Consider the following 13,684-nt stretch of genomic DNA (forward strand, 5'->3'; position numbering starts at 1 on the left):
ATCCATTCATCCATTCATCCACACAGAATGAGGCGTCTGGGGGGACTATTGATCTCACACCAAGAGAACATCTGGCTGCTAATCGATTATTAGTGGAGCGTGTTGTCATTTGTTTGTCTTCTGCTCTGATCATTTAGTTTTAATTCATTAATGAGCTGCACAGAATGAATGAATGAATGAATGAATGAATGAATGAATGAATGAATGAATGAATGAATGAAAGGAAAGGTGTACAAAACTGTGGTGAGACCAGCGATGTTGTTTGGTCTAGAGACAGTGTCCCTGAGGAAAAGACAGGAGACAGAGCTGGAGGTAGCAGAGATGAAGATGCTGAGGTTCTCTCTGGGAGTGACCAGGATGGATAGGATCAGGAATGAGTACATCAGAGGGACAGCACATGTTAGAGGTTCTGGAGATAAAGTCAGAGAGGCCAGACTGAGATGGTTTGGACATGTCCAGAGGAGAGATAGTGAATATATTGGTAGAAGGATGCTGAGTTCTGAACTGCCAGGCAGGAGGCCTAGAGGAAGACCAAAGAGGAGGTTTATGGATGTAGTGAAAGAGGACATGAAGGTAGTTGGTGTGAGAGAAGAGGATGAGAAGACAGGGTTAGATGGAGGACACTGATTGGCTGTGGAGACCCCTGAAGGGAAAAGCCCAGAGGAGAAGAATGAGGTGCACAGAAAAGTCTTGATGAATGAAACAATCATTAATCAATAATCAGCTGTAGATTTGTACCTAAATGACAGCGGATTTAATTTATTCGTTAAATTTTGTAACCTCTAATTGATCCCATTGGTTGTTCTCACTGCGAGTCGAGCATTTCTTTTCTATTCAGGCGTGATCAGTCCGTTCAGCACTGACTGGTCGCTGACACTGGAGGTGGATTCTGATGGGGTCAGACTCCAGTCGGGGTACACGGTGACACGCCGGCCCAGGAGCCCTCAAACTGAAGCAGATGTTGTACGAGGCCCCGGTGGATGATGTAAACCCTCTGGGGGTCCAGTCGGTCTGCTGGCCTCACAATGCAAACCCATCCTCCTCTCTCACCGTCTCTTATAGACATGTCTGCCCTCGGTTTATCGGTGCTGAAATGTCTGATTTTCCTCCCTGTTCATGAACGCAGCGCCCTGCAGTCTTTGAACGAATCCCTCGGTTTGGTTCGTCTGGATTTATGAGCTGCTGCAAGAAAAACAGAAACACATCTGCTTTGGTCTGAGCTGGAGGAAGTGCTGCTGTTGCATGCTGGGTAAAAAGAGCTGTTTAATTTAATCAAAGGAATCAGTATTTTTCATTTTAATGCAGTTTATTCAAAAATTTGATTTTAAACCTCCAGATGATGCCTGCAGTTTTAAACATCTTCCTTTAATGCAGCAACAATCAACCAAACTCTGAATCAGGCTTTAATAGTGCAATAAAAGATTTTGTATAATCTCTTCATAGAACAGGATTGCATTAAAACACACATGTGAACACCCTGTTCTCAGTACATGTAGCATAAAAATCTGGATTTGTGTTGCATTGACTGTGTAAAAATGAAGAACACTAGCAGCCCTTCACTCGTGTTTCACGTTACAAATGAGGCAAAAGCCACGAAACAAACTTTAAAGGACAAAAGTCGCGGGCGAGTGGGAATGCAGCTGATTTTGTCGATAAATCAAAGCATAAAGATAATTTTATAGACTTTGGTGATCACAATTAAACCCAATTATGGTTCCTGAGAAAAAGAAATTCAAAGAGTGAGAGTGAGCCACACATCTTAAACCACCAGTTGGAGCTGATTGGAAGAACATGGCGGCGCAGAGCGGTTTGTTCGCTCGCTGCCGCGCCGCCTGGCCTTCATTAGCCTCCTCTGTTCCCAGAAGGCCTGCAGAGGTGACTCCTCTTTTCCGGGACGGAGAATGTTTCCCCCTCAGGTCGACTGGTGGAATGGCTGGAGGCCTGGGTGGGGGTCCGGGCCTGTTTGCTCAGGATGGAGGGGAGAAAGAGAGAGCTGGTCGACCCCCAAACCACACGCCCAACCCCCCTCCCCAAATCCCCAGATCCCACGGCTGGAAATCGTTGCCAGCTGAGCTGACGGGCGGAGCCACGCCTCCCTCGGAGGGAACGCCGGGCCGAGCGACAGACCCGATGCTCAGGAGCGATATCGGATTTCAAGGAATGTTCCGTCACAAGCAGGAAGCTTCATCCTTCACTTCTTCACTACTGGCTTTAAAATCATATTAAGTGACTCGTCCCGCGTCTTCACACGACGTTCACACGACGTTCACACGACGTTCACACGACGTTCACACGACGTTCACACGACGTTCACACGCTTCGCACCAATGTAGTCACTCCTGCAACTTCCTGCGCTTTTATTTCTCTGTTGGTTGGAACACAGACTCCATCTTCCCTCACCCGTTTCTCCCGCCATCCTGAGCGAGTGACCTCACTGCGTGCAGCAGGCGATGACTTCAGCCCTTTAGCTTCGACACATCCATCAAAGAACACATCCACCAAACCCAACAGAGGGGCTGAGACACAAACCCAGGAGGGCAGTTTATCAGCTCTGAGGAGCAGCTTGTAGGTAATGGTTAGTTCATGTGGGGTCCGACTGTTCATGTCACACTAATGGTAACTGAACACACTCTGAACACACTCTGAACACACTCTGAACACACTCTGAACACACTCTGAACACACAATGCTGCTATTTTCTATACCCTGTATTTTCACATTGGTGTGTAACGGTGTTAAAGGGGGCAGATCACAGGACGCTGACAGGTGGTCCTTTGTGTCACTTTATTAATTTAATTAAGTTCAGGTACAGAGACCTCAGAACTTCACTCAGCTGGGGGGGTCAGTGATTCATGCACAAAGGTAATTATAGTCCCAATTAGACCCCCAGGCCTTTCTCTGCTTTACATAATTGAGTAATTGTAGTTATTTTAAGCTAACTGCAATTATTTTATAATCTTTGGAATCGCTGCCTTTTTTTCAGTCTAATAACCGAGGAAAGAGACAGAAATGTTGCGTTTCTGTCACCGTGTTGACGCCGTTTCCTCCGTTTTATGTTTGACTGGGACTCGTAATGGGACCATCTGGTAGCACTTATTCTTCTGAGGGTCTGTTTGTCAAAACTGCAGCAGGAGGGTAGCGGTCAAAAACTCTAAATGCCACAAATCCCACCCCCCAAAAGAATATCCATGCATTCGACACCAACCCATTTGACTGAAGACGGACAGACAGACCTCCATCCAGACAGACGTTCAGCTTCTAATGTTTGTGTGAATAAACTGGTTAGTCTTCAGTTGAACGGTGGGATGTGATCACGTCACTAACAGCTGGAATCGGATGGATGCTCTCTGGATGCTCCCCAACAGCAGCATCAATGGGTAGCAGTAGCCTACCGTTGGGCTGCTAAGCTAACACTTTTCCTGTTGGTCTAGAAACCTGAAGTGTTTGGGCTGTTGTAGACATGCTCAGTTGTTTGAGTTGTAGTAACTTCTGGTAAACATTGGGTTGGTATTCACTGTAAATGGCGCGGCGCTGAATGTGTTGTGGTCAGGCTGAAGTATCTATAATACTGTGTATGTTCAGTGTCTGCTTTTGATAGTATTGGAAGAACTTCAGCATTAATCAAACTGATCTTCAGCCTACAGCTACAGAAATATGAATTAATCCCAGTTTGGATTCTGTATTTATTTTCATTCATTTTTGTGGTATAGAAATAGCATTTCATTATATTATTTCATAGTAGTATGGAATTAAAGTGTAATAGTCTGGTAGTAGAAGGATTAAATAAATATTTGACTGTATTCCGTTCCATCGGTCGCTGCTTGCTCTCTGATGAAGGAAGTGGTTTGTGTAGACGGTGTGGGTGTGTCCAGTCACACTTCAGACACATTACAACATGGATTTTTTGCACCACTTAGGGTAAGAAATGTCCATGAGAGTAACGACAACCATTCAGCAGATGAGCACAACATCCCTTTGGATCTGAGCCGGCTCTGAGCGACAGCTGAACTCCTGTTTGCTCGTTGGTCTCTGCTGGACTTTGTCATGTGTATTGGAACAGTGTGTCACGGCTCAAGCAAACATGACGAACTCCCATTCGTCACTGATTGGCTCTTAAGGTGGCATTAACTTCAGCGTCCTGGGGCGGCGTCTGCACTCTGGACCCGACTGAAGTCATGATGGACAGGATCTGGAGGAAGAGTTGGCAATTCGTAGAAAGCAAGTGGTCTTTTCGCAATAAGCGAACGTCTTGTGATGCAGCAGAGAGTGAGAGTGAGTGAGTAGCTTCCTGTTTATTTGCATTTAAATGTGTATAAAGTAACACAGGGCGACACATGAGTGGATGCATTTAATGTCTGGAGTCTCTTTCTGCTGCTATGGTGTTTTCTGTTTTTACGTCTGCTTATATTTTCAAATTATGACACCAAATCCACGGCAGAGGGTATTTTACTGCCTTAACAGAGTTTCTACAGGTCTCGTGCAGCCTGCAGTGTCGTGCTCTGTATGGTAAAGCTGTAGAATCAGCACATTCCACAAATGGCCACAGTCATTTGGACAGACTGAACTTCCCTCCTGTAAAGTCATACTTCACAGTCCTGAGACGTACTGTAGTCTATAAAACCTAAAGGCTTTTAAATAAAGCTACTTTTTGCCCTGGAATTTCCTGAGATGAATCCCAAAGGTGTCCTCAATTAATGTGTTATCAACATAATCTCATTTTAACTCCAAAATAATAGTCTAATTTTTGCAGGAAAGGAAATCTCTGACAATCCCTTTGCCTTCTCGTTGCAGTGTGGAAGGGGATGGACGGCCAAACGACAGCGGCCACTCCCTGGATGGCGGGGCCAGCTACGTTCAGGGCCCGGTGACTCACGGCTCGGCCATCAGCCCAGACCGATTTGACGGCCCTCTTTACGGTCACGGGGTCCAACCTGGGCCTCAGAGACCCCGCCGGCCCAAACTCCAGCACTCCCAATCCATCCTGCGAAAGCAGGCTGAAGAAGAGGCCATCAAGAGATCCCGTTCTCTGTCGGAGAGCTACGAACTCTCTGCTGACCTCCAGGACAAACAGGTACGTTCACGCACAGACAAAATATGTTTGGTAACTGAGACAAAGGAGTCATCAGTGGCATTCAAGAAAATGAAATTACAACACCATCTACCCCAGGGGGGTCAAACTCATTCTCAGTGAGGGCCCCATCAGCATAACGGCTGTCCTCAAAGAGTGGGATGTAACTAATAAATGTAACTAAATGTAACTCAGTGTAATGTAACTAAATGTAACTACTCCCTAATGTAACTAATAAATGTAACTAAATGTAACTCAGTGTAATGTAACTAAATGTAACTACTCCTTAATGTAACTAATAAATGTAACTAAATGTAACTACTCCTTAATGTAACTAATAAATGTAACTAAATGTAACTACTCCTTAATGTAACTAATAAATGTAACTAAATGTAACTCAGTGTAATGTAACTAAATGTAACTACTCCTTAATGTAACTAATAAATGTAACTAAATGTAACTCAGTGTAATGTAACTAAATGTAACTACTCCTTAATGTAACTAATAAATGTAACTAAATGTAACTCAGTGTAATGTAACTAAATGTAACTACTCCCTAATGTAACTAATAAATGTAACTAAATGTAACTCAGTGTAATGTAACTAAATGTAACTACTCCTTAATGTAACTAATAAATGTAACTAAATGTAACTCAGTGTAATGTAACTAAATGTAACTACTCCTTAATGTAACTAATAAATGTAACTAAATGTAACTCAGTGTAATCTAACTAAATGTAACTACTCCTTAATGTAACTAATAAATGTAACTAAATGTAACTCAGTGTAATCTAACTAAATGTAACTACTCCTTAATGTAACTAATAAATGTAACTAAATGTAACTACTCCTTAATGTAACTAATAAATGTAACTAAATGTAACTACTCCTTAATGTAACTAATAAATGTAACTAAATGTAACTCAGTGTAATGTAACTAAATGTAACTACTCCTTAATGTAACTAATAAATGTAACTAAATGTAACTCAGTGTAATGTAACTAAATGTAACTACTCCTTAATGTAACTAATAAATGTAACTAAATGTAACTCAGTGTAATGTAACTAAATGTAACTACTCCCTAATGTAACTAATAAATGTAACTAAATGTAACTCAGTGTAATGTAACTAAATGTAACTACTCCTTAATGTAACTAATAAATGTAACTAAATGTAACTCAGTGTAATGTAACTAAATGTAACTACTCCTTAATGTAACTAATAAATGTAACTAAATGTAACTCAGTGTAATCTAACTAAATGTAACTACTCCTTAATGTAACTAATAAATGTAACTAAATGTAACTCAGTGTAATGTAACTAAATGTAACTACTCCTTAATGTAACTAATAAATGTAACTAAATGTAACTCAGTGTAATGTAACTAAATGTAACTACTCCTTAATGTAACTAATAAATGTAACTAAATGTAACTCAGTGTAATGTAACTAAATGTAACTACTCCTTAATGTAACTAATAAATGTAACTAAATGTAACTCAGTGTAATGTAACTAAATGTAACTACTCCTTAATGTTAAATAACTGAATTTCTGACTGATTCTAGTTCCAAACATTACAGTTAGACAGAAAAAACATGTTTGTTTGTTTCTCTGTTCTAACATAAATCCTTTTCATTTGTCAGGTTATTAAACCCACAGAACTCCATCAATCAAGGATCAAACTATCAATCAATAAAGAAAAATAACATCAGACACAAGTTAGGACGTTAACTTTGTTCACTACGTTTAGTCAGAGTTAAGATGGGCTGAACTACTGCATTGTGGGAAATGTAGTTTTGGTCAAAGCACACTTTTGACCTGTGTATTTTTAGACACTCAGAACTTTTATGCTCTGGGGGGCCACACTACATGATGTGGAGGGCCACATTTGGCCCCCGGGCCTTGAGGTTGACACATTTTATCTACAGCTTAGAAACCCAACTAACTGTCATAAATGAAGCAGCTTTACCCATAATGCCCTCTGTTTCACTCAGGTGGAGATGCTGGAGCGTAAATACGGCGGACGGTTCATAACACGTCATGCGGCGCGCACCATCCAGACGGCCTTCCGCCAGTACCAGATGAACAAGAACTTTGAGCGCCTCAGGAGCTCCATGTCTGAGAACCGTATGTCCAGACGCATCGTTCTGTCCAACATGAGGATGCAGCTCTCGTTCGAAGGCCCCGAGAAGGGGCACAGCTCCTACTTTGAAGGGAGGCAGGTGTCCATGACTGAGGACGGCACCCCGATCTCGATGGTGCAGTCCGAGCGTGGAGACGTGGAGGTCCACCAACAGGCCAACATGGCATCTCACCCGGCGCCACAGGGCGACCTGACGGACGCCATCACGGAGCTGGAGGACGCCTTTTCCAGGCAGGTCAAATCTCTGGCCGAGTCTATCGATGACGCGCTGAACTGTCGCAGCCTCCAGGGGGACGAGGGCCCCGACCCGGAGCCCATGAGCTGCTCCAAGGTGGACAGGGACATGCCCTACCAGGTCAAGTCCCACCGCAGGGCGCCCGGACGCTTGCATGATGAATCCATGGCGTCCTACAGCGATGTGACTCTGTTCATCGACGAGGAGGACATGACCCCCCCCATCGGTCTGTCCAGGTCAGGAGATCAGCCCTCCAGCACAGAATCAGACCTGCGGCTACGGTCAGCCAACTCGTCCCAGGACTACTGGCCTGTTGACCACAAAGACGAGGGTCGTGACACGGACACGAGCTGCCGCAGCACCCCCTCCGTGGAGTGCCAGGAGCAGCGCCTCAGGATGGACCACCTCCCTCTGCTGACCATAGAACCTCCTAGCGACAGCTCGGCGGAGCTCAGCGACCGTTCGGATCGCGGCTCCGTCAAACGGCCGCCCGTGTATGAACCACGTGGCCACATCGTGACCTCGTCCCAGGCCAGCCCTAAGCACATTATCCACGGACCCCCGGCGCGAGCCGGCCCCCGCGATGATGACGCGCCTCTGCGCCATCGCCACCGACAGCTGGAGAGCCACCTGGCCATCAACGGCTCGGCCAACAGGCAGAGCAAGTCGGAATCGGACTTCTCCGACGGGGACAACGACAGCATCAACAGCACCTCCAACTCCAACGACACCATCAACTGCAGCTCCGAGTCGTCGTCCCGGGACAGCCTCCGCGAGCAGGCGCTCAGCAAGCAGACCTACCACAAGGAGACGCGCAACAGCTGGGACTCGCCCGTCTTCAGCAACGACGTCATCCGCAAGAGGCACTACCGCATCGGCCTCAACCTCTTCAACAAGTAGGGCACGGCTCTGACGGTCTGTGGGTCAGTCTGTGGGTCAGTCTGTGGGTCAGTCTTTGGGTCAGTCTGTGGGTCAGTCTGTCTGTGGGTCAGTCAGTCTGTGGGTCAGTCTGTGGGTCAGTCTGTCTGTGGGTCAGTCTGTCTGTGGGTCAGTCTGTCTGTGGGTCAGTCAGTCTGTGGGTCAGTCAGTCTGTGGGTCAGTCAGTCTGTGGGTCAGTCTGTGGGTCAGTCTGTGGGTCAGTCTGTGGGTCAGTCTGTGGGTCAGTCTGTGGGTCAGTCTGTGGGTCAGTCTGTGGTTCAGTCAGTCTGTGGGTCAGTCTGTGGGTCAGTCTGTGGTTCAGTCAGTCTGTGGGTCAGTCTGTGGGTCAGTCAGTCTGTGGGTCAGTCTGTGGGTCAGTCTGTCTGTGGGTCTGTGGGTCAGTCTGTGGGTCAGTCTGTGGGTCAGTCAGTCTGTGGGTCTGTGGGTCAGTCTGTGGGACAGTTTGTGGGTCAGTCTGTGGGTCAGTCTGTGGGTCAGTCTGTCTGTGGGTCAGTCTGTGGGTCAGTCAGTCTGTGGGTCTGTGGGTCAGTCTGTGGGTCAGTCTGTCTGTGGGTCTGTGGGTCAGTCTGTGGGTCAGTCTGTGGGTCAGTCAGTCTGTGGGTCTGTGGGTCAGTCTGTGGGACAGTTTGTGGGTCAGTCTGTGGGTCAGTCTGTGGGTCAGTCTGTCTGTGGGTCAGTCTGTGGGTCAGTCAGTCTGTGGGTCTGTGGGTCAGTCTGTGGGTCAGTCTGTGGGTCAGTCTGTGGTTCAGTCAGTCTGTGGGTCAGTCTATGGGTCAGTCTGTGGTTCAGTCAGTCTGTGGGTCAGTCTGTGGGTCAGTCAGTCTGTGGGTCAGTCTGTGGGTCAGTCTGTGGGTCAGTCAGTCTGTGGGTCAGTCAGTCTGTGGGTCTGTGGGTCAGTCTGTCTGTGGGTCAGTCAGTCTGTGGGTCAGTCTGTGGGTCAGTCAGTCTGTGGGTCAGTCTGTGGGTCAGTCTGTGGGTCAGTCAGTCTGTGGGTCAGTCAGTCTGTGGGTCTGTGGGTCAGTCTGTCTGTGGGTCAGTCAGTCTGTGGGTCTGTCTGTGGGTCAGTCCGTCTGTGGGTCAGTCTGTCTGTGGGTCTGTGGGTCAGTCTGTCTGTGGGTCAGTCAGTCTGTGGGTCTGTCTGTGGGTCAGTCAGTCTGTGGGTCTGTGGGTCAGTCTGTGGGTCAGTCTGTGGGTCAGTCTGTCTGTGGGTCAGTCAGTCTGTGGGTCAGTCGGTTCCGGGTCACACAGACAGAATCCAGAACTTCCGTTGTTTCTGTTTTCTTCCTGATCTGGTTCTGAATGATGGATTCTGTCTCCACGTCTGAGTCCCTCTGAGGCTGGTGGAGATGCTGGCCTGGGTCACATGACTACCTTCTTAAAGGGGCCGCTCCGGCCTGGGTCACATGACTACCTTCTTAAAGGGGCCGCTCCGGCCTGGGTCACATGACTACCTTCTTAAAGGGGCCGCTCCGGCCTGGGTCACATGACTACCTTCTTAAAGGGGCCGCTCCGGCCTGGGTCACATGACTACCTTCTTAAAGGGGCCGCTCCGGCCTCGGTCACATGACTACCTTCTTAAAGGGGCCGCTCCGGCCTGGGTCACATGACTATCTTCTTAAAGGGGCCGCTCCGGCCTCGGTCACATGACTACCTTCTTAAAGGGGCGGCTCCGGCCTGGGTCACATGACTACCTTCTTAAAGGGGCCGCTCCGGCCTGGGTCACATGACTATCTTCTTAAAGGGGCCGCTCCGGCCTCGGTCACATGACTACCTTCTTAAAGGGGCCGCTCCGGCCTGGGTCACATGACTACCTTCTTAAAGGGGCCGCTCCGGCCTGGGTCACATGACTACCTTCTTAAAGGGGCCGCTCCGGCCTGGGTCACATGACTACCTTCTTAAAGGGGCCGCTCCGGCCTCGGTCACATGACTACCTTCTTAAAGGGGCCGCTCCGGCCTGGGTCACATGACTATCTTCTTAAAGGGGCCGCTCCGGCCTCGGTCACATGACTACCTTCTTAAAGGGGCGGCTCCGGCCTGGGTCACATGACTACCTTCTTAAAGGGGCCGCTCCGGCCTGGGTCACATGACTATCTTCTTAAAGGGGCCGCTCCGGCCTCGGTCACATGACTACCTTCTTAAAGGGGCCGCTCCGGCCTGGGTCACATGACTACCTTCTTAAAGGGGCCGCTCCGGCCTGGGTCACATGACTACCTTCTTAAAGGGGCGGCTCCGGCCTGGGTCACATGACTACCTTCTTAAAGGGGCCGCTCCGGCCTCGGTCACATGACTACCTTCTTAAAGGGGCGGCTCCGGCCTGGGTCACATGACTACCTTCTTAAAGGGGCCGCTCCGGCCTGGGTCACATGACTACCTTCTTAAAGGGGCCGCTCCGGCCGCTCAAACAAAACACATTACTGCTAAACTGAACCAAGCTAGCAAAACAAACAAAAAACAGGTGTCTTCGGGGAGTTCTTCTGCTCGGGGTAAAAGAACCAATGAGGAGACAAAGAACCTACAAAAGCTGCAAAACACACGTTTGTATTTTCTGATTCCTGATGTGTTTTTTCTTGGAATTCCCATTTTTGGGGGTTTTTTAAATCCTTGTGTCTCATCGCTGGTTCACCAGGAAACCAGAGAAGGGCATCCAGTACCTGACCGAGAGGGGGTTCATCCCCGACACGCCGGTGGGCGTGGCCCACTTCCTGCTGCAGAGGAAGGGGCTCAGCAGGCAGATGATTGGAGAATTCCTGGGCAATCGGCAGAAGCAGTTCAACAGAGACGTGCTGGAGTAAGTGTGATTTATTTCTCTTCTTTCCCAGAATGAAGTGTGATTCAGTCCAGGAACCATCGGTTTAACAAATCCAGAAGGGATCTGAAACAAAGCGTCACGTGTTCATGTGTGTTTGTCCCGTGTGCTTGTCCCGTGTGCTCCAGCTGTGTGGTCGATGAGATGGACTTCCAGGGGATGGAGCTGGACGAGGCTCTCAGGAAGTTTCAGAATCACATCCGAGTGCAGGGCGAAGCCCAGAAGGTGGAGCGGCTCATCGAAGCCTTCAGGTGGGGGGTGTTCAGTCAGGACTGGTCTGGGGTCAGTCAGGACTGGTCTGGGGTCAGTCAGGACTGGTCTGGGGTCAGTCAGGACTGGTCTGGGGGTGAATGAAACAAAAAGCACATTACTCGAGCAGCGAAGGGATAAACATGAGATGATGACCTTGACCTTGAGAAAACTAGGTCAAGGTCGGGTTTTACTTTCAGGAACCGGATAAAATAGAAAGAGGAGGGAGAAGGCCAGTGTGAGTACGAGCACTACTCACCACACTCATGCTAGGTCAGAGCACTAGCTTTGATCTTTGACCTATGACAGGTCAGGGTAACATTTTGAATTCAGGGGTGTCGCAGGATGTTACGGTCTGTGACTGTATTGGTTCTAGTTATATGTAGAATGAAACAGTTTTATGCTGGTGGTGTCATTGAGTTTAGTTTTATTTATCCGTCACACCTTAAGGGACGGTTCAGGACGCTAAAGCGATCCGTTGGGGGGGGCGCTGCTCTAACAGACTAACAAACAACCAGTGATTTCACAATGTTTTGTGTTCATGTTTGAACATTGTGATGAAATCCAGCGTTGAAATACTTCAGCGTTGTGGGGGGGTTACTAAACTAGAACCTGTGTAATGATGGATTAACCAGTCAGACCTTACAGCTGAAGTGTTTGACCTCCGTCAGAGGAGAGGTGTTCCTGATGCTGGAGGCACTGAGTGGACATTTCTATGAAGACCTTCTTGTTGGGTTCCTCCCCTCTGCGCTCTGAAGATAATAGTTGTTGGACATTTTTTAGCATGGTAGCGATTTTAGCGTGTGTGCTAATGTCTCCAGCCAGCGGTACTGCATCTGTAACCCCACGGTGGTGCGACAGTTCAGGAACCCTGACACCATCTTCATCCTGGCTTTCGCCATCATCCTCCTCAACACCGACATGTACAGCCCCAACGTCAAGCCCGAGAGGAAGATGAAGCTGGAGGACTTCATCAAGAACTTAAGAGGTAGCCAAAGAAGTCTGTGTTTTTCTTTTGTTCACCTCGGCCTGGTTTTCCACGGTGATGTTCTCACACGGCGTGTTCTCAGTGTAAAGTAACGCCCCCCCCCCCGGTGCAGGTGTGGACGATGGGGAGGACATCCCCCGGGAGACTCTGGTCGGCATCTATGAGAGGATCCGTAAGCGGGAGCTGAAGACCAATGAGGACCACGTGTCGCAGGTGCAGAAGGTGGAGAAGCTCATCGTGGGAAAGAAACCCGTGAGTTTCCCACCTCCCTCTGAAAAATGTGATTTAAAGCTACGACATGAATCCCTGAGGCGTCTGTGTGTGTGCCTGTTTGAATCTGTGTCTAAATAAAACTGTCCAGGCGTCGGGGGGGTTTCTAACTTCTCTGGTTACCAGGAGGTCAAACGGGACAAAACTCTGGCCGTTAGGTGTTCAAGCTCAGGGTTTAAGGTTTACTCTGCTTCCCTTTTTTGTGCACCAATCCTGCTTTATGGGCCTTTAATTGCCTCTTGGGGACAAATAAATATTTTGAATTTGAATTTAATAAACCTGAAATACTTGAAGTATGTCTCCACCTCAGCAGTCTGGTTAACATTAAGATGTAGAGGGTCGTGATTAATGAATCATCACAAGTTAAACTACAATAATCTGTTGATCGACTCGGTTCATTTCTGTACGATTGATTATCTGATCTAGTCCTGACTGGGGGGGGGGCATATTTGCATTATTCTGCAGGCAGGGGTGTCTCTGCCATGTGTGGAGGTTGAGAGTGTGATTAACCCTTGCAGCCCTGCACTGAGGAGGTTTCCAGTGGTACCGATGGGATGTCCTGCCTGGAATCATTTAATGCATTGAAATGTATTCCCTCATCAGCATTTAGCTGCAGAACCAAAAGCCTGGGGGGGGGTTCTGGCAAATGTAGAGAAAAACTACATAGGAGTTACGCCCCATCAAAGAGCTGCTGGGGGAGGATCTGTTTTCCCATCGTCTTTACAGTCGAACTCAGTTCAGCAGCAGGAGGGGCCGCGTCCATGGGTTCTAGGTGCACAAACCTGTAATGTTCATAGGTTAAAATTAGATTAAATATGCGCCTTACCAGTGGCAAAACGCGTGAATCTACATATATTTGAATATGCATCTTATTAGAGTCACAACACCTGATTACTTTATATTTCTTGTTCTTCGGTTACAGATTGGATCGCTGCACCACGGCCTGGGATGTGTGAGTAGACTGACTGTCAGTGGTATTTGAACC

The 13,684-nt window shown here is 47.7% G+C and overlaps 1 protein-coding gene across 9 annotated transcripts in view; it reads left to right on the forward strand.

The window, feature by feature from the left end:
* iqsec1a (IQ motif and Sec7 domain ArfGEF 1a) overlaps positions 1 to 13,684 on the forward strand; it is an 83,763-nt gene that overhangs the window by 64,624 nt on the left and 5,455 nt on the right. For 8 of the 9 annotated variants that reach the window (XM_068333788.1, XM_068333797.1, XM_068333837.1 and 5 more), the window contains 7 exons: positions 4,792 to 5,071; positions 7,064 to 8,343; positions 11,013 to 11,174; positions 11,321 to 11,443; positions 12,263 to 12,429; positions 12,542 to 12,681; positions 13,622 to 13,651. In XM_068333788.1, coding sequence (XP_068189889.1) covers positions 4,792 to 5,071; positions 7,064 to 8,343; positions 11,013 to 11,174; positions 11,321 to 11,443; positions 12,263 to 12,429; positions 12,542 to 12,681; positions 13,622 to 13,651 — 2,182 coding nt within the window. Of the gene's footprint in view, positions 1 to 3,917; positions 4,277 to 4,791; positions 5,072 to 7,063; positions 8,344 to 11,012; positions 11,175 to 11,320; positions 11,444 to 12,262; positions 12,430 to 12,541; positions 12,682 to 13,621; positions 13,652 to 13,684 lie in introns of those variants that run through there. The other variant, XM_068333814.1, reaches the window with a different exon arrangement.

Source organism: Antennarius striatus, chromosome 2 (assembly GCF_040054535.1).
Source record: "Antennarius striatus isolate MH-2024 chromosome 2, ASM4005453v1, whole genome shotgun sequence".
Taxonomy (NCBI): Eukaryota; Metazoa; Chordata; class Actinopteri; order Lophiiformes; family Antennariidae; genus Antennarius; species Antennarius striatus.